Source organism: Callorhinus ursinus, unplaced genomic scaffold (genome assembly GCF_003265705.2).
Source record: "Callorhinus ursinus isolate GAN/ISIS: 27379988/994484 unplaced genomic scaffold, GSC_fseal_2.0 scaffold41, whole genome shotgun sequence".
NCBI classification, from domain to species: domain Eukaryota; kingdom Metazoa; phylum Chordata; class Mammalia; order Carnivora; family Otariidae; genus Callorhinus; species Callorhinus ursinus.
The window spans coordinates 1,408,304-1,435,384 of NW_027397103.1; the positions used below are offsets into that span (position 1 = coordinate 1,408,304).

The following is a 27,081-nucleotide window of genomic DNA, read 5'->3' on the forward strand; positions in this document are numbered from 1 at the left end:
CGCCACTATGACAGTTGCCTGTGCATTTTGCCGTTAAGGAAGCCGTCGTGGAGAAGGGCAGGAAAGGCCCCCCACCCTGGCTCTGCACACGGATACCCGGGAAGCTGCTGGTCCTCCAGGGCTGATGGGCTCTATTTTGAGGCAGTCCTCAGGAATCCTGGTCCTGGGCCTGGGCCGAGGGGCTGCCTCATGGATACCCTGCCGCATCTGTGGGCCCCCAGGAGCAGAGAAGGGCCCTGCCAACTCTGGGCAGTCACCCCAGACCCTCCTGCCTCTGCATTCTTTCAGGCCACAGAGCTGGAGCCTGCACTCGGGGCCAGCGGGGTCCCTGAGATGGGGAGAGGGACAGAAAAGGGACAGGAGGCCTAGGGAGGGAGAGGGGAGGGGGGAGAAGCAGACACAGAAACAAAGTAAGAAAAAGATCAGAGAGAGACACAAGGAAGGAAAAAGAGGGAGACAGAGCAAGACCAAGAAGGAGAGACAGACAGAGGGACAGAGACACCAAGAAAATCGTGTTTTTCAGATGACCAGCCTCTCTGGGTAATGGGAAGAGGAGGCAGAACCCAAGTGGTACAGACACTCGGATGCCAGGAGGGGAGAATCCAGCCGCCCACCCGCTCAGGCTCTCCCTCCATCCCTCCTTCACTCAGCAGTCCCTCAGTGGGGCAGGCTGCTGCCAGGATGGGAGAAGAGAGGGTTGCAGAGAAAGTGCCAAGCAGCCCATCAGACCTACGAGGGCCCTGGGGGTCACGCACCCAACGCAATCTTGTTACAGAGGATGAGATCGAGGTTTCAAGCCGGGGTGGGGGTTAGCCAGCTAGTTAGCGGCAGGGACAAGGGAGGAAACGCAAACATCCTCCCATCGGCCCGAGTCCCTGGATCATCAGCTCATCCTACAGAAACCACCCCCTCCGGGCCCATCACCAAGGCCGCCCACTTCCAATCATGGGCTCCCAATGCCCTTCCCACTGTTCCGTCGTCCCCACTGCTGTCCCTGCAGCTGAACATCCTATCCAAGCTCTGTGGCCAGAGGGTATTTCACACATGCCCATCTCAGCACACCACTCCTCGGCCTGAAATCCCTCCAAACCCCACTCCCCGCCGGGCCTGTGACCCCAGGAGAGGGTGCATTCAGGGCCCTTGCCTAGCCAGTCCTGGCTGCCCCTCCCGCATCACGCTCCCAGCCCTCACCTCTCCCACCGTCCAGGGCCACCAAACTGGGTCACCGACCGATCCCACTGTTGCCTCCTCCCTGCTGCCCCTAACTCTCTGCCCACCCCCATGGCCTCTGCCTGGGACTCCCTCCGTTCCTCTTGGGGGAGTCCTGTCCACTTCTGCACACCCCCGCCCAAGCCTGAATCACAAAATATATAAAGCACCCACCCCGGAGCTGGGCCCATTGCAGACATGCAATAAACACCCACGATGCTTAGTATTAACAACAGTGACGTGACGTATTCATAATAATAAGGACCACGATGGAGGAGGGCCCTGGGTACGAGGAAAATGAGACAGGAGGACACGTGGGTCTGCCAGAGATACTGCAAAGGGGGTGTGACCTGCGGCTTGGGGAGCAGGTTTCCAGGCAGAAGAGCTAGGATGGGGTGGGGGCAGGGACCGATGTCCCAGGGAGAGGAAAGCCGCGTGCACATGGCTAGCATGCTTTCAAACTATGAAGACCTCCTCCTACCTGGAGTCTGATGTGCTAGAGGGGCAGCAGATCGGCCAGCCAGTGGGGCAAATCCCGCCCCCATGCTCCACCCCGCAGGGTTTGAGGACTTCCTTAAGCTAAGTGTCTCTCAGCTGCAAAGGTGATGTGCGGAGGGACTTGGGGTTAGCAGGACGGACTGATGCTATTTTAACACCATAGCCTCACACACACTGTCTTATATATTTTTTTCAAAGCCACTGTGTGTTCACTATTGACATCCCCGTATTATAAATGGGGAAACTGAACCTCAGAGAAGTAAAGAAATCTTGCCTAAGGTCCCATACCTGATAAGTAACAGAGTTCAGTCTGAAGATTTCAAGCCCCTGACATCCTCTTAAGATTGTTTCCCTTTGTCTGAAGTTAGGAGGTGGAGTTAGATCAGAGGTGCTAATATCTGGCACATAGCCCACCATTCCCCCTTCTACTCCCTCAACAGGCATCACTACTAGATTAAGGCACTTTGTTTCTGAAAGACAAGAGAACCTCAGAATCCTTCTTAACACATCGATCTAAAACAGGGGTTCACAGGAACGGACACATGAGATGAAACCACTTTGCATCCCTGGACTGATGATCCTGAAGGACCCAAATATTTGTAACATTCTAGAGTTCCATGAAGAGGTTTCTTGCCCCAGCCCCAGGAAGGTTAGGATGTGGGCCAGCCATGGGATGCTTCCTGAGTCTGCTTCTCCCTGCCACTCTCCCGGACAAGCCAGAGAGATTCCAGACTCTGCCTGGGTTCCTCCCAGCAGCCCCCATAAAGGCAGCACGACATGGTGTTTAAAAGTGTAGATACTGCTGCCAGCCAAGCCTGGGTTCAAATCCTGGTATAAGAGTGACAAACCCTCAGCGTGGAGCCTCTAACATAGTACGTGCTCAATAAATGATGGCTTACGCCAAAACTAAAAATTCATCCGCATACAAAAAGTGGGGATTCTAAGGCAGACCCTACACCCCTTGCTAACTCCATCCTTCAACCTGCCCCTTTCCATCCTTCTTGACCTTCCTCCCTCCCACTTCTCACCCTCAGACGGATGCCCCCGTGGCTCTCCCTGAACTGGGATTCAGGGATGTCAACACCAGCTGCGCCTGGCCAGTGCCTGGCCCCCAGACCGTACTAGTCACAGCCTACACTGATGGCACACTTACTCTGGGCTAAGGTTATTACACATAGCAACTCATTAACTTCCACCATGACCTCACCAGGTACATACTGTGATCTCTGAATTGCGCATGATGATGCAGGATCAGAGAGGTGCAGAAACTTGCTCAAAGTCACACAGCCAGGAAGGGGGTCTTCGTCTGGTTTACAGACACAAACACCCACGGCCCCGGGCTGCTCCACGTATAGACAAAACCTCTCACAAACAGAACTGCTTCCTTGATAGTCCCCTCTGCCAGACCTGGGAGGGGGCCTCACATCCAATGGGCATTACACCCATGGTTTTCAGTTCCCCAGTAAGAACCCCCAGGGCCTTCTTGCCTGGGTGATGGGAACTGTAAGAATGTGGGCTTTGAAACTGGGACACCCTAGGGTAGAATCCCTCACCAGCCCATTGAAAACAATCTGTGTGACTTGGAGTAAGTTACCTCTTCTCTCCAAGCCTCGGTGTTTGCATCTGGGAAATGGTACCACGTCCTACGTCCGACGCAGAGCTAACTAAAAATGGAGCATCTAGCACAGCTCTTGGCACCCAGGAGGTGGGCCAAGGAAGTCTGTCCGTGGCCATCTGAACCTACACGAAGCTCCTGACACACAGTCGGCGCTGCATAAATGTCTGCTGGGAGACCACACTTAGGAAGTATGTCCGGAGCACAGCGGTGCTCAGTAAACATCCGTAAGCCCATTCCAGACTCTGCCTGGATACCACTGGCTTCCGGGTAGATAAGACACCTGACGCATAGTAGGTGCTCAGTAAATGTCCCCTCAAATGAACCTAGTTTTGTCCCTCTGTATATAGCATAGAGTTGCTGGCCATTCAACGTCCGCAGGGAGGGACCTGCCTAGAGTAGGCGCTCAAGGCATGTTTGTGGTGCCCTAACCGGCGAGAGGAGGTGGCACGTGCACAGTAGGTGCTTGATCCATGCCCGTTATTGAACAGATGCTGCCCAGGCGATGTTTGTGGGGTGTACATGGAGGCAAGGTACCAAGCACACAGCAGGTCTTAGCAACCACGCCCGGGCGAGCTGAGTGGCACACAGTAGGCACTCGAGAAGGGTCTTCCCCTGCCCTCCCGGTGGGTCCCCTCTGCTCCCCACTGGCCTCCTCACCTTTGTTGTAGAGAGAACCATCGAAGTAGTAGCTGCCAGTGTAGAAGCCGGTGGCCAGCTCGATGAGGTGGCGAGCCCACGTGTTGCCAGCGCCGGGGAAGCTGGCCAGAGCGATGAGCTGCTTGGACTTGGCTGGGAGGAACCTTCTGTCCATGCAGCGGTTGTCTGCCAAAGGCAGGACACAATCGGGGGCGGGGGCGGATGGAGCCGGACCAGAAGGACCAGGTGCGAGTCTCACGCCCCGCCCCCTTCCCAGCCAGGCGGCCCAGGGTGACTTCCTCATGGTTAAAAGGAGGAAAACGGTTCCTCATCACAGGGCGGACATGAGGGCTGGGAGCGGGGAACAGCCCTATTCCCCCGGGGAGCAGGAGGGAAGGAAGAGCGTGTGGGGGGCAGGCAGTCTGGTGGGCTCAGGGGCAGGGGAACCGTGGCAGGGGAGACGACAGGTCTGCTGTCCCTTTGTGGTAACCGAGGATCGAGGTCATTGGCCCAGAGTGAGGAAGCAGGGCTGGAACCCCCGATCTAGGATTCTCTCCTCTCCCTCTTCCACTGCAGAGTCCCCTGTGCTGGGCCTTCCCTCAGGTTCTCTTGCACCTTGAGGGGTCCTCATGCCTGGGCCCCCACCTCCTCCCTCCTCCCCGATCCCCCGCTTCTCTCTCACCCCGCTGGCTCCATCACATCTGCATTCACACATGAAAAAATCACGCCATCACTACAAAAATCTCTTTCGAGGAACCACTCTCTGTCCTCACCCCATTCCCATCCCACCTCCGACTGAGCTGTCCACACTCGCCATTCCACCTTCTCCTCCTCCTTTGCTCGCAGGGGCGCCCCTCTGGGCTCCGCCCCGCTCATGCACAGAGCCAGTCCCGCTGGGGGCACCGGTCAGCGCTCCTTGCAGCCTCTGCCACCAGCCCCCATCCTGCCCTTCGCAGAATTCCTCCCAGGGTGGTCTTTCCCGTCCTGCAGGACCCGCCGTTACCGAGATCTTACTGTGAGCCACACTCATAACAGCCCATCAAGGGAAACGTCTGAGTTCCTAAATTGAAATTCCAATTCTGCCACCTGTCTGCCGGGCGCCCTGGGAAAAATGATGGGTCTGAGCCTCAGTTTCCTCGCCTATAAAATGGGACCACTGACAACAGTGGTGCTCTCAGGAGGGTCTTAGGAGGGAGGGTGTGTTAACACGGGGCTCACACATTAGTGCCGATCGACCACACCTCCTCATGCTGTGACTTCCAGCCAGGGGGCCCCAGCTCCCCCCACCCCCGCCACCCCAGCCAGGTTCAGTCTGTTCAGAGCAGACTTTGGGAAAAATAAATCCGGTCTTTGTCTTTGTTGAAGCCAAGTAGGTGTCTGGGAATGGTTTTCCTGGAAACACACTGCAGAAGAAGCCTAGGTATGTAACTTGCTTGTCTTATGTTTTGATAGGGGTACAGATTATCCAATTGTCTTTGCATAATACCCTTAAAAATCTGTGCATTCCACGCTATGTAAATGTTACTTTAAAAAATCATTAGCAGGGCACCTGGGTGCCTCGGTCGGTTAAGCGTCTGCCTTCAGCTCAGGTCATGATCCTAGGGTCCTGGGATCGAGCCCCACGTGCCCTCCCCCCGACCCTGCTCAGCGGGGGGAGCCTGCTTTTCCCTCTCCCTCTGCCTGCCGCTCGCTCCCCAGCTTGTGCGTGTGCTCGCACTCTGTCAAATAAATAAAATCTTTAAGAAAAAAATCAAATTGCAAAATTCAAAAAAATTTTTAAAAAATCAAAAACAGCAAATATTGAATTATAATTAAGGATATGTACACTGACATGTAAAATGGTTGCAATTTACAGTTGACCCTCAAACAACCTGGGTCTGAACTGTGCAAGAGTTTTTTTAATAAATCTAATACCCTACCATCAATGTGTTTTCCTTAAGATTTTCTTTTTTTTTTTTTTAAAGATTTTATTTATTTGAGAGAGAGAATGAGAGACTGAGAGCAAGAGAGGGAAGAGGGTCAGAGGGAGAAGCAGACTCCCCGCTGAGCAGGGAGCCCGATGTGGGACTTGATCCCGGGACTCCAGGATCATGACCTGAGCCGAAGGCAGTCGCTTAACCAACTGAGCCACCCAGGCGCCCCCTTAAGATTTTCTTAATAACATTTTTCTTTTCTCCAGCTTACTTATTGAGATACAGTGTATAATATAGGTAACATACAAAATGGAGGTTAACTGCCCATTATCAGTGTTATCAGTATGGCTTCTGATCAACAGTAGGCTGTTAGGAGTTAAGTTTTTGGGGAGTCCAAAGTCAGATGTGGGGATACCTGGCTGGCTCAGTTGGAAGAGCATGCAACTCTTGATCTCCAGCTTGTGAGTTCAAGTCTCACGCCGAGCACAGAGATTACTTAAAAAAAAAAAAAAAAAAGTGGATTTTTCAACTGCGCTGGCGGGGGGTCAACATCACCCCTAACCTCCGTGTCTTTCAAGGGTCAACGGTCCTTTGAAATGCATGAAAAAAATAAGAAGGATCTAGGGATGGGGAAACGGAGAGATGGATGATCAAGTCAACATAACAAAATGTTGGCAAACGTAAAGCCTACGGGATGCATTATGGGCATTCATGGTGTGATTCCAGTTTTTTTTCTGGAGGTTTGACATTTTTTTTCCCCATCACAAGATGTTGGGAGGGAGAAAAAAGAAAACAACAAACCCGGCCCTCAATTTCTCCAGAAAACAGCATTCTCCATTCAAATGCTGCCTGGGAGGCCAAGACCCACTCCAAGGTAAAGGCTGTTGTTTTCAGTCCGAAAAAAGAAAGTTTATTTCAGCCCTGAAAAAAAAAGCTCCGTAAATCAAAGCAGGACTTTGACCTCCTGCTTTGGGGCTTTGGAATCGGACAGAGCTGGGTCTTACTCCAAGGCGCTCCCCCTCTCGGAGCCCGTTTCCTCCTGAAAAATGGGGCTCATCACCTTACAGGAGGAAAAGGAGGGTCCGTGCGAAGCATTTTCAAAGTATACCAAGAAGTTGTGGTTCGGAGCACAGCCCAGGATCCAGACCCCACCTGGGTCTGCAGCCCAGCTCTGCCCTGTCCTAACTGTGCCACTAGGGCCCAGCTACCCAACCTCTCTGTGCCAAGTTGTAAGATCGTCATTTCAGAGCTTTGGTAAATGTTAGAACATTTGTAAGTGTTTAGAATTTTCGAACATTTGTGAAAGAGGAATAATAGTGGCACCTAGGTCACTGTGAGTACTGAAAGAGTTAATTCAGTCTCAAGGGCTTAGATGGTGCCTGGCACACAGTAGGTGTTCGATAATTCCATTCCCGGCAGGGTTTAGCACGCAGCAAATGCAGGATAAATGGCAGCCGTGTGGACCAGGCTCTTGGCAACCTAATAAACCACGGACCTCGCTGGTGTGAGGGACTGCACGCCTGATGTGGAAAAACTGAAGAACAGTTTTGGCCTGGGGACGTGGCCCAGGGAATGAGCAAAGCCATCAATTAGGGGCTCTTTATCTGCTTTTGAAAAGGCTCCAATGTCTGTTCCATCCACATCAAAGCCATTCACGGTCATGGAATAATTAATCTGTGCATGACTCTCCCTTAGGCTAGGGCAACCCGGTTCTGCACAGAGTAACCAACACGTCCTAAAAGCAAACAAATGTTCATCCCTCCTCGCTGGACTATAAACAAAGCCAAGAGCCGCACCTACCAGATTCCTGCTCACTGGGCTCTTAGCAGGACTTTAAGTGCCACAGAAGGAGCCACAGGCGGCTACCACTGGTACCCCCGTCAAGACCAAATAGGGTACGAGCTCTTGATGGGGCTGCCACTAGCTCTTTTGACACTTTTGTACCCATCAGAAAAAGGCCCCCTCCCCTTCCTCTGGGCAGAGGCACTGCTATCCAGAGTGCAGAGCTTGGGCTGGCTTTCGGGTACCACTTTTCCTACAGGTTATGACTGTGCAGTACACAACCTGCCCAACTGTACATGGAGGCCCGGTTCCTGGGAGAGGAAGAGGAGGTCTAGCCCAATCGTATTTTATTGCGTCTCCAGGCTTCAGGGAGTAGGGATGATGTTTCCCTGACTGTAGGCTTATTGTGGGCTTTACATCATTCAGTGAGATGGGGCACAGGACCAGCGCATAGTAGGTGGTCCACATATTCAGATACTGGGGTAACCCTTCAGGGGTTTCCTTCGGATGGAGTGTCCCAGCAAAGCACCTCTCTAAGCGCCACCCGCCCTTCATGATGCCTCGGTCAGAGGAAATGGCTTTCGGCTAGAAATTTTATAAGCAGTGTGACCTCAGGCAAGGCCCTTAACTGTTCCGTGTCAGTTTCCCTGCCTGTAAAGCGGCCGTGATAATTATTCCCACCGCCCAGGAGAGCCGAGGGGCTTCAGTGAGAAAGTGTGAACTAAAAACTCAACACGGACTCCGGCACCAAGAACGTCCTCGAGAGACCCTCAGCGCTGCCACCACCACGGGCCGGCAGCCCCCAGAGATGGGCGAGGAGCCAAGCGGGAAGCAGAGTTCCCACCAGCAAAGGGAGGGGGACGGAAGGTGGAGAAAGAGAAGATTTCTATAAATAAATGGATAGAATCCTAGAATTGAAAGGGCTCCTGGAGGTCAACAATCTACCACTACATTTTACAGATGGGGAAACTGAGGCTCAGAAAGGTGAAGAGACTTGCCCGGGATCCTGCTGTAGCTCTGGGTTGGTCACCCGGGTCCCCCACTCCCAGCCCAGCTGACATTACACTCAATCTCACCGCCTTCACGATGGGAGAAGAGCCACCAAGGTGGGGGCTCAGTAGGAGGGACAGAGATGAGGGTCTCTGGAACCCGACACCCCTTGCCTGGGGCCCTTGTCTCTGTTGTCGTCCCTGAGCCAGGCCAAGTTCCCCAGCCCTGCCCTTGCCCCCCTGTCCTGCTCAGCCCCAGTGGGACGGGATGCGCTGGGCTGGCCGGGGCCCCTCTGGGAGGGAAGCCACCGGAGAGCATCCGGGAGAGGGTTCCGCCGGGGGAGCCCCGGCTTACCTTGGACCTGTGTCTGGTACACGATGAAGTAACGGGGAGTCCCACAGCTCTCAAACTCCTCCGCGCTGCACTTCTGGGCACAGAGCTGCTCGTCCTCCCTCTCGTGGAGGGGGAACCGCGTGGTGGGGAACCCGCAGTGGCAGGCAGTGCCCGCGAGAGCGGCCAGTGGGTACTCCTGCAGGGGGAGGCGGGAAGGAAGAATGTCCTGAAATCCCCGGACTGCCCCGACTCCCCATGCAGAGCAGGGCTGGTGTTCCAAACGTCCCCTTCTCCACCGCTCCCCCCAGCATGAGGGTCCCCCAACTTCACTTTAACGAGTCTGCCCCATTTGCGCACCTCCCAGGCTATCGTTTCTTTTCAGCTTAATTAAGGTATAATTGACAAATGAAACCCGCACTTCGGTACATTTCCACGCTCTAACCTCAAATACTATAGAAAGAATACAATGTAATTACTTTCTAAGGAGGCCCTGCCAAGAAGAGCCCAGGTGGGCTCTGCTCTTCCTGCAAAGGGGAGACTCGTGGAGGGTTGAGAGGTGTTTAAGACACCTGAGCGCGGAGCTTTCTCCTGGAGGGCTGGAAAGGAGACTGAAAAGAAACTGCTTTTCTCACCGTCCTGCGCCCTGCCACCGGAAATCCCCAGGTCTCAGAGTGACACGAAGCCCACGCCTTGGGAAAAGCCGCCTGAGCCGGTTCTTTTAAGCCAAAGAGGATATGGATCCCCACGTTAGCTACGCTCTTCGCTCTTCGTGGGGACAGCTGCTCCTATCTGCTTTATTCTGTGGAGCAGCTAAGCCGGAGCAAGGTGGGACTCAGGTTCGGAAGGCAGGGGGCTGTCCTTTGTCCACTTCGCTTATACTCCAGACCCGCAGCCCTGAATCCTCCCCGATACAAATAAGCTAGTAATAAACCAAGATCACACCTCGGGGGCCAATCCAGCGGATTTTGCACAGTAGGTTCGGTTTCTTCCTAACACGTATTAAAAAGGAACTTTACCTCTTAGCTGCAGAGCAGAGGGAGAGAGAAATGCTGGTACGCAGATGGGTCTGTGTGGGCCATGACCGATGGCATTTCCAACAGGTGATACATATCGAGCCTCCGCTGATAGCCTAAATCTGCTACCCTCCACCCCGTGGCCCAGGCAGCTCTGTACCCCCGCCCACGTACTCCCCTCAATTTTTCTCCTATGACCCCTAAGGAGATCAGAAGAAACTGGAAGAGGGAGCTTTGCAGAGGGGCCTTCCTGTCCACCCACACACCCTCGCTTCCCTCCAGTCCTGTGTACAGTCTGAGCCTTTGTTACGCTGTTTTGCCCGGGACTTCATTGTCTCCCGTGTTTGCGTCCCACCTGCAGCTGATCTGCCGGCTCCAGGGTCATCAAGGACTGAGAAATGTCCATTTCTCAGTGGGGAGGGGATGCTGTGGGGGAGGGGCATTCCCGCCCGGGAGAAAAAGCTGGATCAAAAGCTGGTCTAACCTCCTCAACTTAAGAACTTCCTCCCTGACCTTCCAGGATGCCTCTTAGGAGCAGAGTAAGCGCTCAGGAAATGCTTGGTGACTTGAAGTTGCCTGGCTGCCCCTGAATGGCTCTGGCAGCCTCTCTAGGGTAGCTCCGAAATTCAGAGTGTAGATGCCGAGGCAGGCCCAGGTGTCAGCCCTAGTTGCTTGTGCTACGAGCTTGGGCAAGTGACTTCACCTGTTTGGGCATTGGTTTTGTCATCTGTGAAATGGGGCGGAAAATCCTCAACTCCAAGCCTTCACGTGAGAGGTAAACTGAGACCCGTGGTGAGAGGCCTGCATGGAGGACGTGCTCAGTAAGCAACAGCCTCTCAGCAATCCTGCTTCGTGCGAGGGTGCTTCATGCATTGGGAGACTCGATGAGGGTTGGGCCAAGCAGCGCAACTCAGAGCAGGTGGGGCATTTGGGAGTTGGGGGGCAGGCTTGAGCATCCGGCAGGGGCCACAAGGCAGGCCCCCAGCAAGTGCCAGCATCTTTGAGGACAGACACTACATCTGGTTGACCCTGCATCCCCAGCACTGAGCATGGGGGCCTGGCACAAAGTAGTTTCTCGATAATATTAGCCAAGCAAATGAATGAAATGGGCAACCACGTTTTTGTGGTGGGGAAGGGGTGGTTCTTTGGCCCCTCATGTAATGAGCTCATCTTGAAAGAAGGCCAGAGCTCCTCGGACATCACTGAGTGCCAACGATATGCCTAGCCCTGCTCTGGGTACTGGGAGGGCACCAGTGTTCAAGGCACAGGCCCTACTCTTGTGGAGTTCACTGTCTGGCCAGGGAGGAAGGATCTCAGGCTGAGAAAGGACCCACAAGTCATCTAGTCCAACTTCAGTCCAACGCCTGAAGTTCTGGATGCCACATCTGCCCTGACTCTACTTGCATGCCTCCAGTGATGGGGAGCTCACTCTGTCCCATTGTGGGGCTGCCCTTGCCTTTCCCTGATAATCTTTTACTCGCGCTTGTGGGCGTTAACCTCATTGCTGAGCATTCCCGACAATTAGAACAAACACACCTCCTCAGAGGGAAAGAAATCGACCCCAAGGCACCTCTACCCCTTTGATCCACATGAAACCGTCGTGTCCCTTTCCCGTGTCACAGATCACAGAGATGACCCCCTCGTCCCGGCTGGGCTGCTGCCAAGCCCCCCCCCTTCCTGCACCTGTTCCACACCGCCCCTCCCTGGAGTTCTGTGAGCAGGACCCCGGGCTCACCTTCTCGGTGCAGAGGTCCACGCACTTGTCCACGGACATGTTCGGCATGGCGGCCGTCACGGGCAAGGCCAGGGAGAGGTTGTCGGGCCTGCGGAAGCAGCCACGGAAGACCGCGCTCCCATCTGGAGAGCCGGAGAGGAAAGCAGGAGTCAGATCTCAGCTGGAGAACCACCTTCTGAAGAAAGCACTTTTATTTATTTATTTTTTAAACAATTTTATTTATTTATTTGAGAGAGAGAGAGCGAGCGTGTGCGCACCAGCTGGGGGGTAGGGGCAGAGGCAGAGGGAGAGGCAGACTCCCCGCCGAGCAGGGAGCCCGATGCAGGACTTGATCCCAGGACCCTGGGATCATGACCTGAGCTGAAGGCTGACGCTTAGCCACTGAGCCACGCAGGCGCCCCAGAAAGAGCTTTTAAATGAAAGCCCAGAGAAGGCAAGCGTCTTGCCCAAGGTCACACAGTGAACCAAAATGGAGACTAATCAGCAGAAAAATTCAAAGTGCTCTCCTCAGCCCTGGCAACACTGTCGACAGCCCAGGTCACTGAGATGTTCTGGTGGGGCCACATGGCTCCCTTTTCTTTGCCAGCCTTCCTGGGCCTTGCCTCCTCATGGTCAACAATGGTTACTCCCCGTTCAGGGACGTGACAGATGTCATGGAGGATTTTCACAATCGCATCGGGAGATGGCCGTTTGAGGATCGAGGGAAGCGAGGTACCCAGGGCTATCCTGTCTCTCCTCCTCACAGCGCCGGGTGCCCTCTCCCTCCCACCCTCCTGGGCCTCAGGAGTCTCTGCCCACCAGTGCTGAGCATCTACAGGCTACAAGGGACTGATGTGCAGGAGGGACTGCCTTGAAGATAACCAAATCGGGGAAACACCCCAGGCACACACAACAGGAAATCTGTGGAGGCCACAGCAGTCACCCCAAAACCCTACTCAGAGATACTGCCTTGGGTCAGGTTTCCTAGAAGCAGCACCTGAGACGGTGTTTTATCGAGGTGCGCTCTCAGGAGGGGACAGGGGGGAAGCAGGGCAGGGCTGGCAGGAGCTAAGCAAGCGTGTGACCTTGGCTGGGTCCCACCCCGAGCATGGGGGATGAGCTGTACCACCGTCGGTCCTGCAGTGGCTGTCCTAGAGAGCCTGCTCCTCTTGGGCCAATGGTCATTTTCACCCAAGGGGGCAGGTGTGAACCACTGGCCACCCAGAGTCACCGCAGGTAAAGGGGGTTTGGGTGGGTTTGCTGTGGCGCCTGCCGAAGGTGCACATAATTATGAATAAGGATATACGCGGTGGCATTTAGTTAAAGCAACACGTGAAAGACAGCGCACAGCCTAGGTGTCCAACAAGGAAGCGCTGGACAGGTAAAGTATGGAACAACAAGGGGCGCCTGGGTGGCTCAGTCGTTAAGCGTCTGCCTTCGGCTCAGGTCATGATCCCAGGGTCCTGGGATCGAGCCCCGCGTCGGGCTCCCTGCTCAGCGGGGAAGCCTGCTTCTCCCTCTGCCACTCCCCCTGCTTGTGTTCCCTCTCTCGCTGTGTCTCTCTCTGTCAAATAAATAAAATCTTTAAAAAAATAATAATAACAAATGGCATTCAGGGGTACTTTAGAGAGAAGAACATGTGTTCAAGAGGTTAAATATAAACTGAGACTATGAAACTCCACATACTGTATCAATTTTATATAAAAATTATCTCTCAATATTAATCTCTAGAAGGACCTATGCTGACATGTTGATAACCAGGCTCATCTCTGAAGAGCAAGCATGATGGTTGTTTCCGTTGTTGTTGTTTTTTAAAGATTTATTTGAGAGAGAGAGCACAAGCAGTGGGGAGGGGCAGAGGGAGAGGGAGAAGCAGGCTCCCTGCTGAGCGGGGAGCTGGACATGGACGAAGGGCTCGATCCCAGGACCCAGAGATCATGACCTGAGCTGAAGGCAGACACTTAACCGACTGAGCCACCCAGGCGCCCCACGATGGTTGTTTTAGGTCAACATGGCGAGGCTACAGCACCCTGTTGTTTGATCAAACATACGTCCAGGTGCGGCTGTGAAGGTATTTTGTAGCTGTGATTAACATTTATATGCACTGGACTTTAGGGAGACTTACAGGGGATTACCCTTGAGCATGTGGGTGGGCCTCATCCAATCAGTGGAAGGCCTCCAGAGCAAAACCTGAGGTTTCCCAGAGAAGAAGGAATTCTGCCTCAAGGCTGCAGCATTAACTGCTATCTGAGTTCCCAGCCTGCTGGTCTGCCCTACAAATTTTAGGCTTGCCAGCTTCCACAACTGCACGAGCCAATTCCTTAAATAAATCTCCTAACATATATACATATATATAAAACTCCTACAGATTCTGTTTCTCTGGAGAACGCTGACTAATAGAGTAGCATTATGGGCAATTTTTATTTCCATCTTTTTAAAACCTTTTTCTAGCTTTTTCTATAGTGGATATGTATTTTTAATGTAATTAAGACAAATTAAAAAAATTTTTAGGGGCACCTGGGGGACTCAGTCGGTTGAGTGTCTGCCTTCGGCTCGGGTCATGATCCCGGGGGTCCTGGGATTGAACCCTGACATCGGATCCCTGCTCAGCGGGGAGCCTGCTTCTCCCTCTCCCGCTCCCCCTGCTTATGCTCGCTCATGCTCTCTCTCTCTCTCTCCCCCTCTGTCAAATAAATAAATCTTTAAAAAAAATTTTTTTAGGGGACCTGGGCAGCTAAGTCAGTTGAGCGTCAGACTCTTGATTTCAGCTCAGGTCATGATCTCAGGGTTGTGAGATCGAGCCCTGCATCAGGCTCTGTGATCAGCACGGAGTCCGCTTGGGATTCTCTCTCTCCCTCTATACCTCCCCCCCCGCCACATGCTCTCTTGTTCTCTCTCTCTGAAATAAATAAATAAATCTTAAAAAAATTTTTTTAATGCCCCTGTCAAATTTATCAAAAGGCTCATGATGCTCATTTAAAATTGAGGTCAGCTGTCCTCAAATTCGAGTTGCACAAACCTTCCCAGAACACAGCTGTCACGGAAAACCAAGGACACCGTTCATATAGCGCAGATCAAAACCAGGAGCACAGAAGTAGGTGTCATTGACCGAGTGCCTGCCACGTGTGATCTACTCTGCTGGGAACTTTACTGACATCATCTCATGGCCCCTTCTGGAAAACTCTGAGAGGTCTGGAGTAGACTCTGGTTGTGCAGCTGAGAGTAGCAGGGCTCAGACAGGGAGGTTACGGGACAAACCTAAGGACCCGCTGTTGGCAAGAACTTACTGCGGATCATCACAGAAACAAGATGTCAGCCCTTGGGAAAAAGGGAAGCAAGCTGCAACAACCGTACACCTCCATCTAGGTCTGTCTCCGGGTCTGTCTAGAACATCAAACTTCCCTGTTGGCACACCCACGTATGTTGAAATTTGCGTGTAGGTAGAAGGACATGGAATTGCTCCCCGGGCAGAAGGATGGTGGAGGAGGGGGAGGGAGGGAGTTTGGGAGTGATCGTTTTAAATGTCAGCTGTCATGCTAGTGATTATTCCTACCACCTGGCACCCGGTAGCCCGCAGTCGCTCCTGGCAGAGGCAAATCTAGCAAACTGAGAAGACATCTGGAATTTGGGTAAACAGCTATTTCCAGAGCACGCCGCAGGCTCGCACCATCCAGTCCTCTCTCCCCCGTGGTCCTTAGCCATTGCCCCAGGCTGGTGAGGGAGCTGGTGGTGGCTGGGGGTGGTCAGGGTGCCGCGGACCGACCCCGAGGTCCTCCAGGCCTCAGTTTCCCACGTATCAATGGCAGGGAGGTGGACAGACCATGCAGATTCTCTTCTGGACAGGGTGGCACTCCACCCTGCCCAAGTGAGGAACTGTCAGACCCCAAATGCCACTAGTGTCCCATCCCGTGGCCCAGGGTGCTCAGAGGGAAGCCCCGGAAACTCATCAGTCACCTCGAGGAAGATTCGATGATGCTCAGAGAATGTGCCATCCAAGGTGAGGCCAGGAAGGGGAGTCAGGCATTTGAGCTAAAGACTCATGGCTACGAGGTGGGACTCGCAAAGTAGGTGCACGGACCCTCACTTAACCGGAAAACCCCTTTAGCCGGAAACCCACCCCGGTCCCAGGGCAGAGGGACACGGCCTCACTTCTAGAAGAAGGAAGCTCGCTTTCTCTCTCCATGCTGGCTGCCTGGCCTCTCTTCACGGCAGCCACCCGGGTAGATGCTGTGGCTCTCCCCACTTATAGATGGGGAGCCGGAGACTCAAGGAGTCTCTCTGCCTTCCGGTGTCACCAAGCAGTTCAGTGACAGTGGAATGAAGCCAGGTTGCTCTGTCTTCCAAGTCCCTGCTTCTTCCAATAAGAATGATGTGGTTATGATGATTAGGTGCTTAACAGGAATATTGGGGTACAGCTGGTATCGCCGTGGCTCCCGCGTACCGGCCACATTGCTGTCTGCTGGGAACCAGGCCGAGCTGCTCCCACGTGTGGCCTTGCTGAACACTCGCATCGCCGTGGTGGTATAAGCAACCCCATTTGTACGGATGCAGAAACAAGGCTCAGAGGGCTGAAACCACTTGACAAAAATCAGCCAGCACAGAAAAGGCAGAGAGCTGATTTTGGAATTGAAGTGAGGTACCTCCTCTGCTCTGGATGGTATTATCGGCTGCTCTCCGGGCGCCAGCCACTGGGGAAACACCTGTCCCCCTACAAGGAAGGTCTCATTCTCCCCGTTACACAGAAGGGGAAACTGAGGCTCAGAGGGGGAGAGTGACTCGCCCAAGGCCACACAGCTGACAAGGAGTGGCTTCTGGATTCTGAACCCAGGAATGTCTGAGCTCCACGGCCTCACACTCTCCAGGCTGTCCCTTTTTAAGAAGCCACCCCCGGGCCTCGTATTAGCCTTTGCAAAACACTGTGATGCTTATTCTGCCTCTCCTGCCCTTCACACTCATTCCACTTTGACCACTAATCATTCACAAATCAAGGCTGTCAATCTGGGGTATCTGGACACTGGAGTCAGATTTTCTTTAAGTACCCAAAAATGAAACAAAACAAAACCGCCCGGCTCTTGACCCTGAGTCTACAAAACCATATTCAAATTGTTAACCTTCCTCTTCCCCACTGGGGTTCCATTCAGGAGACCGTCCTATAGCCCCCTGGGTCATGGCTGAGGCCAGGAGGGTTGCTACAGGCAATCATTCTGGGGTTGAGGCTCACGGAGGCCCCTCCAGGACAGGGGCAGGCCTGGGTTACTGTAAAGATCTGAAGCCCAACTCCTCTTCCCCTCTAGATGCTTCCTTCCTGAATGCCCCTACCGCTCCCTTGAGACCAGGCGGGGAGAGGTCAGAGTTGTGTTAGAAGGGGTCAAGTGTGTCGGAGCACCTGTGGGGTGACAGCATCTGTCTGTTCATCAGTGGGGCAAGAGAGCCCGGCCATGAGGTTAGCTGTGGGCCCGGCTGTAGTGAAAATGTGTCTGGGAGGTGTGACAGGTGTGCAGAGAGTGTGTGACAAGGAGGCAGTGTGTGCGTGACTGTGGCCAAGTGAGTACAGAGCGACCCGTGTGGGTGTGCGGACGCTGAGCACCAAGACTGCGAACCTGGCCATGGGGGGTCTATGTGGGCATCTCTATGTGACTGCGGCTGGGTGTGGGGCCACCACCATGGGGTGGAGACATACCCTAGGGGGTCTCTCTGGGTTGCCTGGCAACCGTGTAGCTGAGGGGAGGGCTCCCTGTCTCCTAGCAGAGGGCCAGGCTGAGCCTCAGCCAACCTCCCACCAGACAGGCTCAATGCCACCAGGAGTTGGGCATTTCTCTAAAATCCCCTGAATAGCCAGCACCTAGGTTCCAGCAGATATGTCTGTTTCCCCAGTGCACCATGCAAAAGAGAGGAACAGGAGGGGGCAGGTCCCTCTAGTGAGCCCAGCCTGGGCGGAGTCTCTCCCCAGGATGCTGAGAGCGTGGGGACCCTCCCCGCCTCGAGCTCACAGCCGGACATGACTGGTGTCTGTCTGGGTCCTGTGTGTCACGGGACCTTGGACATACGGGTCTCTGGACAGCAGCATGTGTCTGCCCGGGGGCATGTGAGAGCTGGCGTCCACCCACAGTGGTCTCTGGGGTCACCCCTGCTAGGAGTCACCCCTGCATCCTCTTGCAGACGTGACCTTGAGTAACTGAGGTCACCAGGGCATCACTCAGGGTCCTGTGAGCCCACACATGCATCTGGACCTCCCTGGCCGAGTGCTCTGCCCTCCATCACCCCCAGGCCGATGCCAGTGTCTGGGGCTCCAACTGCTGACGGGGCCACATCTGCATGCATCTGCAGGGGGCCTCAAGGTGCTCGGCCCTGACCTCGGGGCTCCGGAAGAGGCTGTCCAGTCTGGCCCCACACCCAAAAGCCATAGTACTTCCCTGCAACCAACAGGCTCGAGACGAGGTGCCTGGCCAAGGAGCAGAAACCCAGCGGTCAGCAGACACGGCTCTGCCACCCACTTTGCTTCTCTTCCCTGGACCTTGGAGCCCTGACCTGTCACACAGGCAGCTCCACCCTTCCTCGATTTTGGGTAAGTTTCCCCTCCTTTTGGAGCCTCAACGAGGCTAAAATGGAGGCCTGGATAGTGGGTGATGACACAGAGACAGAGATGCAGAGCCTGGTGAGCCGGAAGTAGAGTGGAAGGGGCAGGCGAAGGTCTATGGACCTGTCTCCTTGCCGCCCGCCCTGAGACTTAAATGGAAGAGCAGGTGTAGAAGTTCAATCTCTTCCCTGCCATCTCTCTGTGTGACTTCCTCCCACTGGCCTGGACACCTAGATGCCAGGCCGTCTTCAGGAAGCCAGACTCCGAGGGTGGGAAGGGGAAGGAAAACTCTGCCAGCCCAGCTCCACTGAGGTGGTCTCCCTTTGACATTTAAGTATCTGCTAATGAGCCCCTGACCCTCCCAGCTTACAGAGGAGGGCTGAGCTGAATGCTCTGAATAGCAAATAAGGTGAGGTTTTCAGAGGACGAAGGAGCCGGAGTGGGATCAGGAGGCACTGCTGTGAGTCTCTCTTTGGGCAAGCTGGGTGCTAGGGGTGGGGGGGGAGGGGACCAGGTATGGGAAGGCGGTCCCAGGAGCAGCTGACCTGTTGGATGCGGGGTGTTCCTACAGTCCTGCCCGTTCAAACCCACATGGTCACTGGGGGGCTTCATGATGTCTGGCAGAAAGGGGGGCTCCCAGGGATCTGGGAAGCATGCTTTGGAGGCCACTTCTCTCGGCAGCTTGCTTTCCATCACGGTTTGATGATCGGAACATGGAGAAAACCCCGATGGCCAAGACCTTTAACTCTCCCGCTACCCTCATTTCCTCCAACTATAAAATGGGCCACCTGGTTCTCCCCATCAGTGGTGAGAGGCCCTCTCACTACTTACATCTGCAAATGAAGCAGAAGTGGCCAGCACAGGTCCCTTGACCTTCCTAACACTCTTCTGTGATAGAATTTTGCACTGCCATAGCAGTGGGGAGATACCTTCCTGTTTGCACAAAGCCCTGGTGCCCAGCAGAAAGGGAACTGATTTTAATTTCAGACAGGCATGGGCCAGATATTGACTAAGCGATGTGTCCTTGGGCAGGAGCCTTCACCTCCCAAGCCTTGGTTTCTTGAGGAGATAAATGGGGATCATATCTGCACCGTACAATGAGGATGGAAGTCCATGTGATGGTATCTACGGTGCCTGAGACCTAACCAAGACTCCCTGCTCCTTTCTCCTTCGCTCATCCGTGATGTGTGAAGGGTGTCTGGATCCTACATGGTAGCTCTGTTGGTGCCCCATTAATGAGCCCCTGTCACTCCCTATCCTGATACAGATGGACAATGACCAACAATAAACACCCACGGCTCAATCTTAGGGCTGCCAAAGGTCCAAACGGGCTGGACCTGCCAGAGAGTTCATCTCCCCAAGAACCATCCTCAGCCAATGATGGGGAAGTGTGGGACAGTAAACATGGCAGCTTCCCGCCCCGCTGGTGGGACAGCTCTGAAACACGTTCACCACCGTCTCCCAGAGCCCCGCAGTGGGATTAAGCTTCAGCTGTCCTCAGTGGTGACTTGCTTTGTAAAAGATCTTGTAAGGGCTCCCTCCCTTCCTTGTCTCACCTCTTCGTCCCTCTACAGGTGCATCCTGGGCTGGCTTCCCAAGCAAACCAAGGGTCACATCCTTGCCTCTGGGGGAACCCAACTTAAAATGTCTTTGGATCTTGGAACATTTTTAATGCATAAGGGAAATCCCACATGGAGTTCAGGGCCATTGCTCTTCCCAGCCTGCAGTCTGAGAATCGTGCTTCAGGAGTTGTGTGATACCCAACCTCTCTGGACAACAGCAGTGACCCTGGATAGTGTCTCCCTCATGACCAACACTAAAGACCAACAGAACATCAGCTGTTTGCTCTGCATCACTAGTGTTGCGTGTTACATGTACAGTATCTATGAGGTCGGCCAGACTATTGATCTGTTTTGCCGATTATTAATCTGAGACGTAACGAAGATTCAGTTGCTTTTCCAGGTCACACAGCTAGCAGGAATTGGGATATGACCCCCATCCTGCTTGACATCTCCTCTTGGTTTCCCACCCCTCTGCCATTCAACGGTAGGCCTGCCCCATTCTCACAAGGCTGGAGGCTCCAGAGACCCCACAGCAGCCCCCTGAATTTCCCAGAAACCCTCTCAAGCCCCACAGCGGGGGTCCAGGCAGCACAAAAGCTCATGCCCCACATTCTCATAATGTCAGCTCTTCATTGCCGGGCCAGCTGGGATGGTGCGTGACCTCGGCAGCTTGAGGCTTTTACTAGCAAGAGGTGAGCAGAGCAACTGTTTGGCAACTGTCTTTGCTGGGGGCAGATGAAGAACAGCCCAGAACCAGCTGCAAGTGTCTCTGAAGTCCTATCATCTCTTTGTTCTGGGGCTTCACAAAAATGAGGTAAATGTCACCAGGCGTCAGCTTAAAGGCAGGTGTGGAAGAGTTCCCCTTGGTTTGAAAGAGGCCACCACCCCCTGGGTAATTAGGGCAGGCTCTACTGCATTAAAGATGCCATCGAGGAGGAAAGGCAGTGAGCTGGGAGCTGTTAACGGTTACCTATAATCAGAGACAGATTGAATCACACAAAGAGCCTAACTGTCCGAGAATTCAAACCAGCTATTTTTAGGCATCACCAAAGGCTCCTGTGGGCCGTTGCAAATTCAGAGAGCATGAATTGGGTGCTGCTCGGAGTGCATTGAGGAATTTTCATTTCAGGAAGAAAGGGGCATATCACAACTGCTCAACAACACTGTGCTAGGTGCTTCCTTGACTTTATCTCACTCGGTGGTCATGGCCATCTTTAAAGGTTGGAATTGTCCCCATTTTACCGATGGGGCGCTTGAGGCTCAGAGAGTGAGCAGCCTGGCCAAAGGCAACACGGCAAGTAACAGAGACAGCTGGGATAGAAACCATGTCTGCCTGAGTTCAAGACCTACAACGTCCCTATCATAGCCTTTGTGGACTTCGCTGAGGGGATAAGAGCAAACCAATTCTTCCCCAGCGTGACGCAGAAGAAAATTTTTCTACCTATCACCTCCTGACCCTACACAGCAGAACTCCTGAAGACCCACATACATTATAAAATTCAGGGGTCCTGGGCACATATCAAGGGGAAGGAGAGACCTCGAGAACTGGCAAAGGAGGAGCTAGGGATTGTCCCTCCAGCCAGTGTGATTTTACACGATCATCGGCAGCTTCCCTTGGGCAGAAGTGGCTGGAATGGAGTTATCAATGAGCATAACACAGCAATGTGTCCTTGGGCAGGAGTCTTCACCTCCCAAGCCTTGGTTTCTTGAGGAGATAAATGGGGATCATATCTGCACCGTACAATGAGGATGGAAGTCCATGTGATGGTATCTACGGTGCCTGAGACCTAACCAAGGTCCTATCAAACAAACTGATAGACACAAAACTCCCCTTCTAACTTTCAAAGACAACAAACTGCCAAAACTCACAGTACACAAAATACACTATGTAAATTGTGAACCCTAAGTCAAGGATCTATTTTTTTTCCGTGATCATGTAATACTTCCACCATAATAATACTTCATAATACTTCCCCCAAGACAGAAAACAAAACAAAACAAAACAGAAAAAACAAGAGGAAAATGTGCTGAGTCTTGGGAGAAGCTAGTCTGTCTGCAGTCCTGGGGGTTTTAGGTAACACTAAAGGACGGTCAGCACCACGGACAGCCACCCAATGGGCCCAATATGCATATAACAGATTCAATGTAGTTCTAAGAAACCTTGTGACACAAATCTTGCAAGAATCTTCCAGGAAAATGGAAATTCCTGCAACATCCTATAAAGCTGTAATGTTCTCAAATCACCGGCAGGTCTCTGCCCCTGGGAGGAGAGCTACACTTGCTGACACATTTAGCAAACTTCTGTGAAAAATGTAATCCAACAAAGAAGGAGGTCCATTTCTCGCTTCTTTTGTAACAAGAGCAAAGAGTCCATGTGCCTGAGAGTCTGTGTCAAGGAAGAATAGCAGGGTGCCTGCAGACATTTGCTCTGCCAAACCTTTTAGTGTTCTCGCTACTATAGGAGCATTCCATCACCTCAGGAACATGCAGGCTGCCTCCCTATGCAAGGCGTATGCCCTACCAGAGTGGTGTTTGGAGATAATGAGCCTCCTTTAAATCTTTCCAATCATTAAGAATTCTGTGCCACTGCTCAGGGAAACACAATTAGGACACAGCGTTAATACCAACTAATGACAATACAAATGGAGTCTGGTTTCTACCATACGTGTTTCCTGGTGCGTGTGCTCATTTCCCTGCCTAGTGTTGTGTGCCAGTAACTTGGAAGGCCTCCCTTTCTGATTTGTGTACAAATCAGATCCAGAAATGGGAAGCCAAAGGTGCCACTGCATCAGAACAAAGACACCGGCGATTCTGTTTTGCTTGGAGTCAGCAAACAGGGCAGAAGGACAGACCAGAGGTCAGGGAAAGTAGGAGGTAAGCTAGATCCAAGGAGTTCTCCTAAAAGAGAGGAGATGAGGTCCAGAATCCAATACAAGAGGTCCAGGTGTCTACAGCACCCAAACTAGGAGTCAGAGGGCTGGGGTCCAGCCCATGCTCAGTCCCTAGGAAGAACTGTGGCCTTAGAAAAATCACACTTGCTCATCATTTCCTGAAGTCACCTTTAGACTTTTGCATACTCACCTCCTCTTCCTAGATTTCTCTCCCACCCCTTCGCAATTTGAGTCTGGATATCCTCCTCTCTTACACCAGGCAAAATCCTGTGTGTCTTTCAAGGCCCTAATCAAACAGCTCTCTTCTGTGAAGCCTCCCTCCATGGCTGTTCAACTCAGCCACTTATGCTCTCTGGGCTTCAGTCTCTAAAGCTGTAAAAGGGGACATCAGCAAGGAAGGTGCTTCCAACAGGGTACTCAACATAAGACCTTTGCTGACCCTGCACTTTTTGCTCATAGTTGGAATATAGGGCTCTCCCTTTTATCTGGAAATCTCCTTAGAATGAGATTCAGCTCACATGTTGCTCCCTTGCCTCCCACAGACAGAGCCCTTGCAATCCCCCAGCACATACCCCCACTGGTGTTGGGTCTGTTTCTCCACTGGACGGTGAGCTCCCGAGGACAGGGACTGTGCTTTATTCTCCACTCATCCTCCCCACGCCTAATCCACGAGGGTGCTCCTCAAGCATTTTGGTTCAACGAGTGGTCCCCAGGCTCTCTCCAGATACCATGTTGCCAACCGGGAGCCCACCAGGAATCTCAATCTGACACATTATCAATCATCCATCCCCTTATCCAAGCCACTTCCATTCTTGTCTCAGCCCTGAGGTTAATAAGGCTTCAGTTTTCTTCTGGAGGCTCCAGCTGAAGGTGCCCAAGCTTCAGATCTTGTAGAGTGATGATTCAGGACAATGTGGTGGACTTAGAGAATCCAGGACGCCACCCTCAGGAGACATGATTTACGTTCCCCTCTTGGACGTCAATGCAAAAGACTCCTTTCTCAGATGGAACTAAACACCATCCCGGGTAATGCTGCCGCAGAGGTACATAAGCTGAGGGGTGCAGCAGCATCCCTGCCAGCCTCCGGGGCTGTCTTCAGCAACCACCCAGCCCTCCCACTGCTACAAGGGCAAGACACACCCTATTACACAGAAGCTAGTGTCTTTCCGTGCTGAGGCTTGTATATTTCAGCTGATTGAAAAATCTTCGATGGCCTATGACAGCGTTATTCATATCAGATGATCACAGTAGTTTGTGTGTGTGTATGTGTGAGAGAGAGAAGAGAGTGTGTGTGTATCAGGGGGTGGGGGGCGGAATATGTCCAGATTATCCAGCCAATCTGAACATTAACCAATAGGAGGTCTGGCTGCTATCTGGCTAATGACCTACATGGCCTAATTCTTGTGCTCCAGCTCATCCTCGCCCACTAGGATGTTGTAGTGGCAACAGCTTTCTCACTAAATACCCATGACTCTAAGGCCATCTCTTCGGATAGCCAAAGTCACCATCAAAAGAACATAAATATTGGCATAAAGGGATCTGTGTGAGGATGGTAAATCTGCCATCAAATTAAAACCTCATTACACTAACGGCCAAACCAGAGACTCGCTGTGTGGACACTCTCCAGCCTGGATTTCACACACCACCTGTGCCCGCTGCCAGACAGGACTTCAGCCCCGGGTGAACCGAGGTGACTCTGGGCGGTAGACGGTGCATCCATTTGCAGCAATCAGCACCTTTTGCAAATGGGCAGCATGCTCAACCCTCCTGTAGAGCAAAGCTTGAGCAGGGGCTTCAAAAGCACGGGATTTGGAAAACGGAACGCATTATCAGGCAAACCAACCAACGAATTTGTATAAACAACGGCACTCCCGTAGAAGACTGGCAAAGCCGCCCGCGATGGCAGGTCAATGTTCCGGGCAGGGCGTGTCAGCTCTGCTGAGGTCTGAGGCCTTATTATTCAAAGTGTAGTCCCTGGCCCAACAGCCTACCATCACCTGGGAGGCTCCTCAGAAATGCAAAATCTCACCCTGACCAGCTGAAACAGAATCTGCATGGTAACAATGCACATTCCAATTTGGGAAGCCCTGGCCCAAGGGTCAGAGATGCAGTTGTGGGTTCCTGTCTCTGTCTCGGGTCTGCATCAGAAGGGTAACTGGGAGAAACCCAGCCTTCTGTCTTTTGTCCAGGCCCTTCACAGTTTTCACAGGTTTGTGGGTCACCTTTAAATAGACTGGGTGACCTTGGGCACTTAAACTCGCTTCCCCACTGTAAAATGGGAATTAACACTGGTAACCGCCTGAAGAAGCTACAGGGAAGGGATACGAAAACAGTCCTGCAGTGGGCTTGGCACAGTGCCTGGCACACAGCGGATTCTTGCTAAACATTAACTGTTAGGAAGCAGCCAGAGGCGGGGACATGGGACAATGTCTGCCGAAGACGGGCCAGCGCCCACACTCTCCCGCTCACCTCCCTCTCTCCCTCCCGCCCTCCGTGTGGAAACCGGAGAGTTTTTCCAACAAGACTGAAGCACCGACAAGCAAGACATTCTCTCTATGGGAGCCCTGAAGACGTAGGCTCCAGAGGTGGTTTAAATCCTCTGCGGCTTACGTGACACTGACCCTCAGTTTCCTGGTCTATAAAATGGGAGTCAGAGAAGAACAGTGCCAACTCGCAGGGTCACTGTGAGGATGGGCTACTCTGCAAAAGGCATTTAAAAAAGGACCAGGTGTCTGCTCTCGCCATTGTTTTGGTCCTCATCTTCGTCCGCATCACTGTTACAGACAGTATGCTTTCAGAAAATCAGGAAGGCCGACAGCTCAGGCTCTAGCTCACTTCGTCCCGGAGGAAGACAGGGTTCTCGAGAAGGAGGGCTGCCCCTGACACAGCAGGCTGCGCTGTGTGGGAGGGAGAGGACACGGACAGGTGGAAACACTCGGAGTAGCCGGAGCAGAGAGCTCTGCAAGGGCTGTGGTGGAAGCTGGGGCAGGGGCAGAACCGTGGGGGTGCTGGGGAGCCACAGAAGGCGCAGGGCAGGGAGCAGCAGACCGCGGAGGAGCCACAGGGAGGGGCGGGGCCGACTCACGTACACCTGCGCGCAGACTCCTGGGCCAGCTGCAGCCGGTAGACGGAGAGGCGGTTGGCGCCACCACACACGCTGCCGCGCTCGCCCTTGCACCCCATGTCACACTCGGCCTCGCTCACGTTTGTCGCCTGGATCTTGTGGCCGCAGTAGCACTCGGCTCCGAACTCCAGCCCGGCATACAGGTAACCCCTGGGGAAGGCTGCGGTCAGGCCGGGGTGGCTGCCCCCATGCAGACCCCCAGGGACCGGGAGACTCAGGGGGGGGATGGGAGGGCTCTGGGGCCCAGGACCCCCAGGACCACCCCCGTGCCTTCCTCCCCATACACCTACCCACGTGGCCACATGTGTCCTACTGACACCCACCTTATACACTTCAAACACACACACGCCCCTCCGAGCCTGGGGTCCCTCCATCCCAACGCACTCTCTCGCCCCTCCCGTCTAGAGCCACGCGCTAATTATATCTCCAGAGTCCAGCCCCTTTGTTCCAGGAAACGTCCCCTAGGAATGATGCCTCCATGTTCCTTGAGAAGAGCTGGAATGAAGGGAGGAGGCAGGGATCTCGTATCCCCTCGGAAGATGGCAAAACCAGGGTCACATATCCAGCCAAGGAAAAAATTCCTTCCCCTAAAACAAAACAAAACATCCAGGCACTGCAAGGTTTTCGACTTCTTTTTTTTTTTCCCCCATAGCCATCGGACTATTTCCTAAAAAGGACTCTCAGTGGCCACCCATTCTGTAAACAGGCGAAAAGGCATGGCCTGCTTTGGCTGCAGGGGGTGGGGACGGAGGGGGAGGGAGGGTCTGGACAAGCCCCGCTCGGCCCCTTTGCCTGTGAGGCATTCTCCAGAACCAGGAAGGCTTGGCCTGCAGGCCCCTGGCCATGCAAGGCAGCCCCAAGGGGAGCAGTCAGCTCACGTCTTCACCCTGGACGCCTGTGGGCAGCCGGACAGACAGACCCGGCAGACTCGTGCCTCCACACACCTCCACCACCCGGGTGGCACGTGCCATGCTCTGCTCCACACACTCATCTGGGCAGGTGCAGCACGAGCAGCTTAAACTAAATGGGCATCTTGGTGCCTGAACCCCACCAGCATTCTGGGGCTGGGCCGGCCTGCCTTCCGTCGGTCTGTCTCACACATCCCATCTCTCTGAAGCCCTGGTTCTGGGGTGCCCTGAGCCCCTCTCGTATAACTGGACCCACCGATAGAAGGAACGTTTTCCAAGGTGGGGGGAAACGCTTCCAGTGGGTGTTACAATG

General features: G+C 53.5%; 1 protein-coding gene across 7 annotated transcripts in view; it reads right to left on the reverse strand.

The window, feature by feature from the left end:
* The window catches only part of WSCD2 (WSC domain containing 2), a 115,512-nt gene that overhangs the window by 11,208 nt on the left and 77,223 nt on the right, over window positions 1–27,081 (reverse strand). For 6 of the 7 annotated variants that reach the window (XR_003211644.2, XM_025889305.2, XM_073880992.1 and 3 more), the window contains 4 exons: window positions 25,826–26,010; window positions 11,728–11,849; window positions 9,001–9,175; window positions 3,983–4,147 (listed from right to left, as the gene is read on the reverse strand). Coding sequence is in view for 6 of the 7 variants with exons in the window: in XM_025889305.2 (XP_025745090.1) it covers window positions 3,983–4,147; window positions 9,001–9,175; window positions 11,728–11,849; window positions 25,826–26,010 (647 nt within the window). In the remaining variant the exon portion in view is untranslated. The remainder of the gene's footprint in view (window positions 1–3,982; window positions 4,148–9,000; window positions 9,176–11,727; window positions 11,850–25,825; window positions 26,011–27,081) is intronic. The other variant, XM_025889306.2, reaches the window with a different exon arrangement.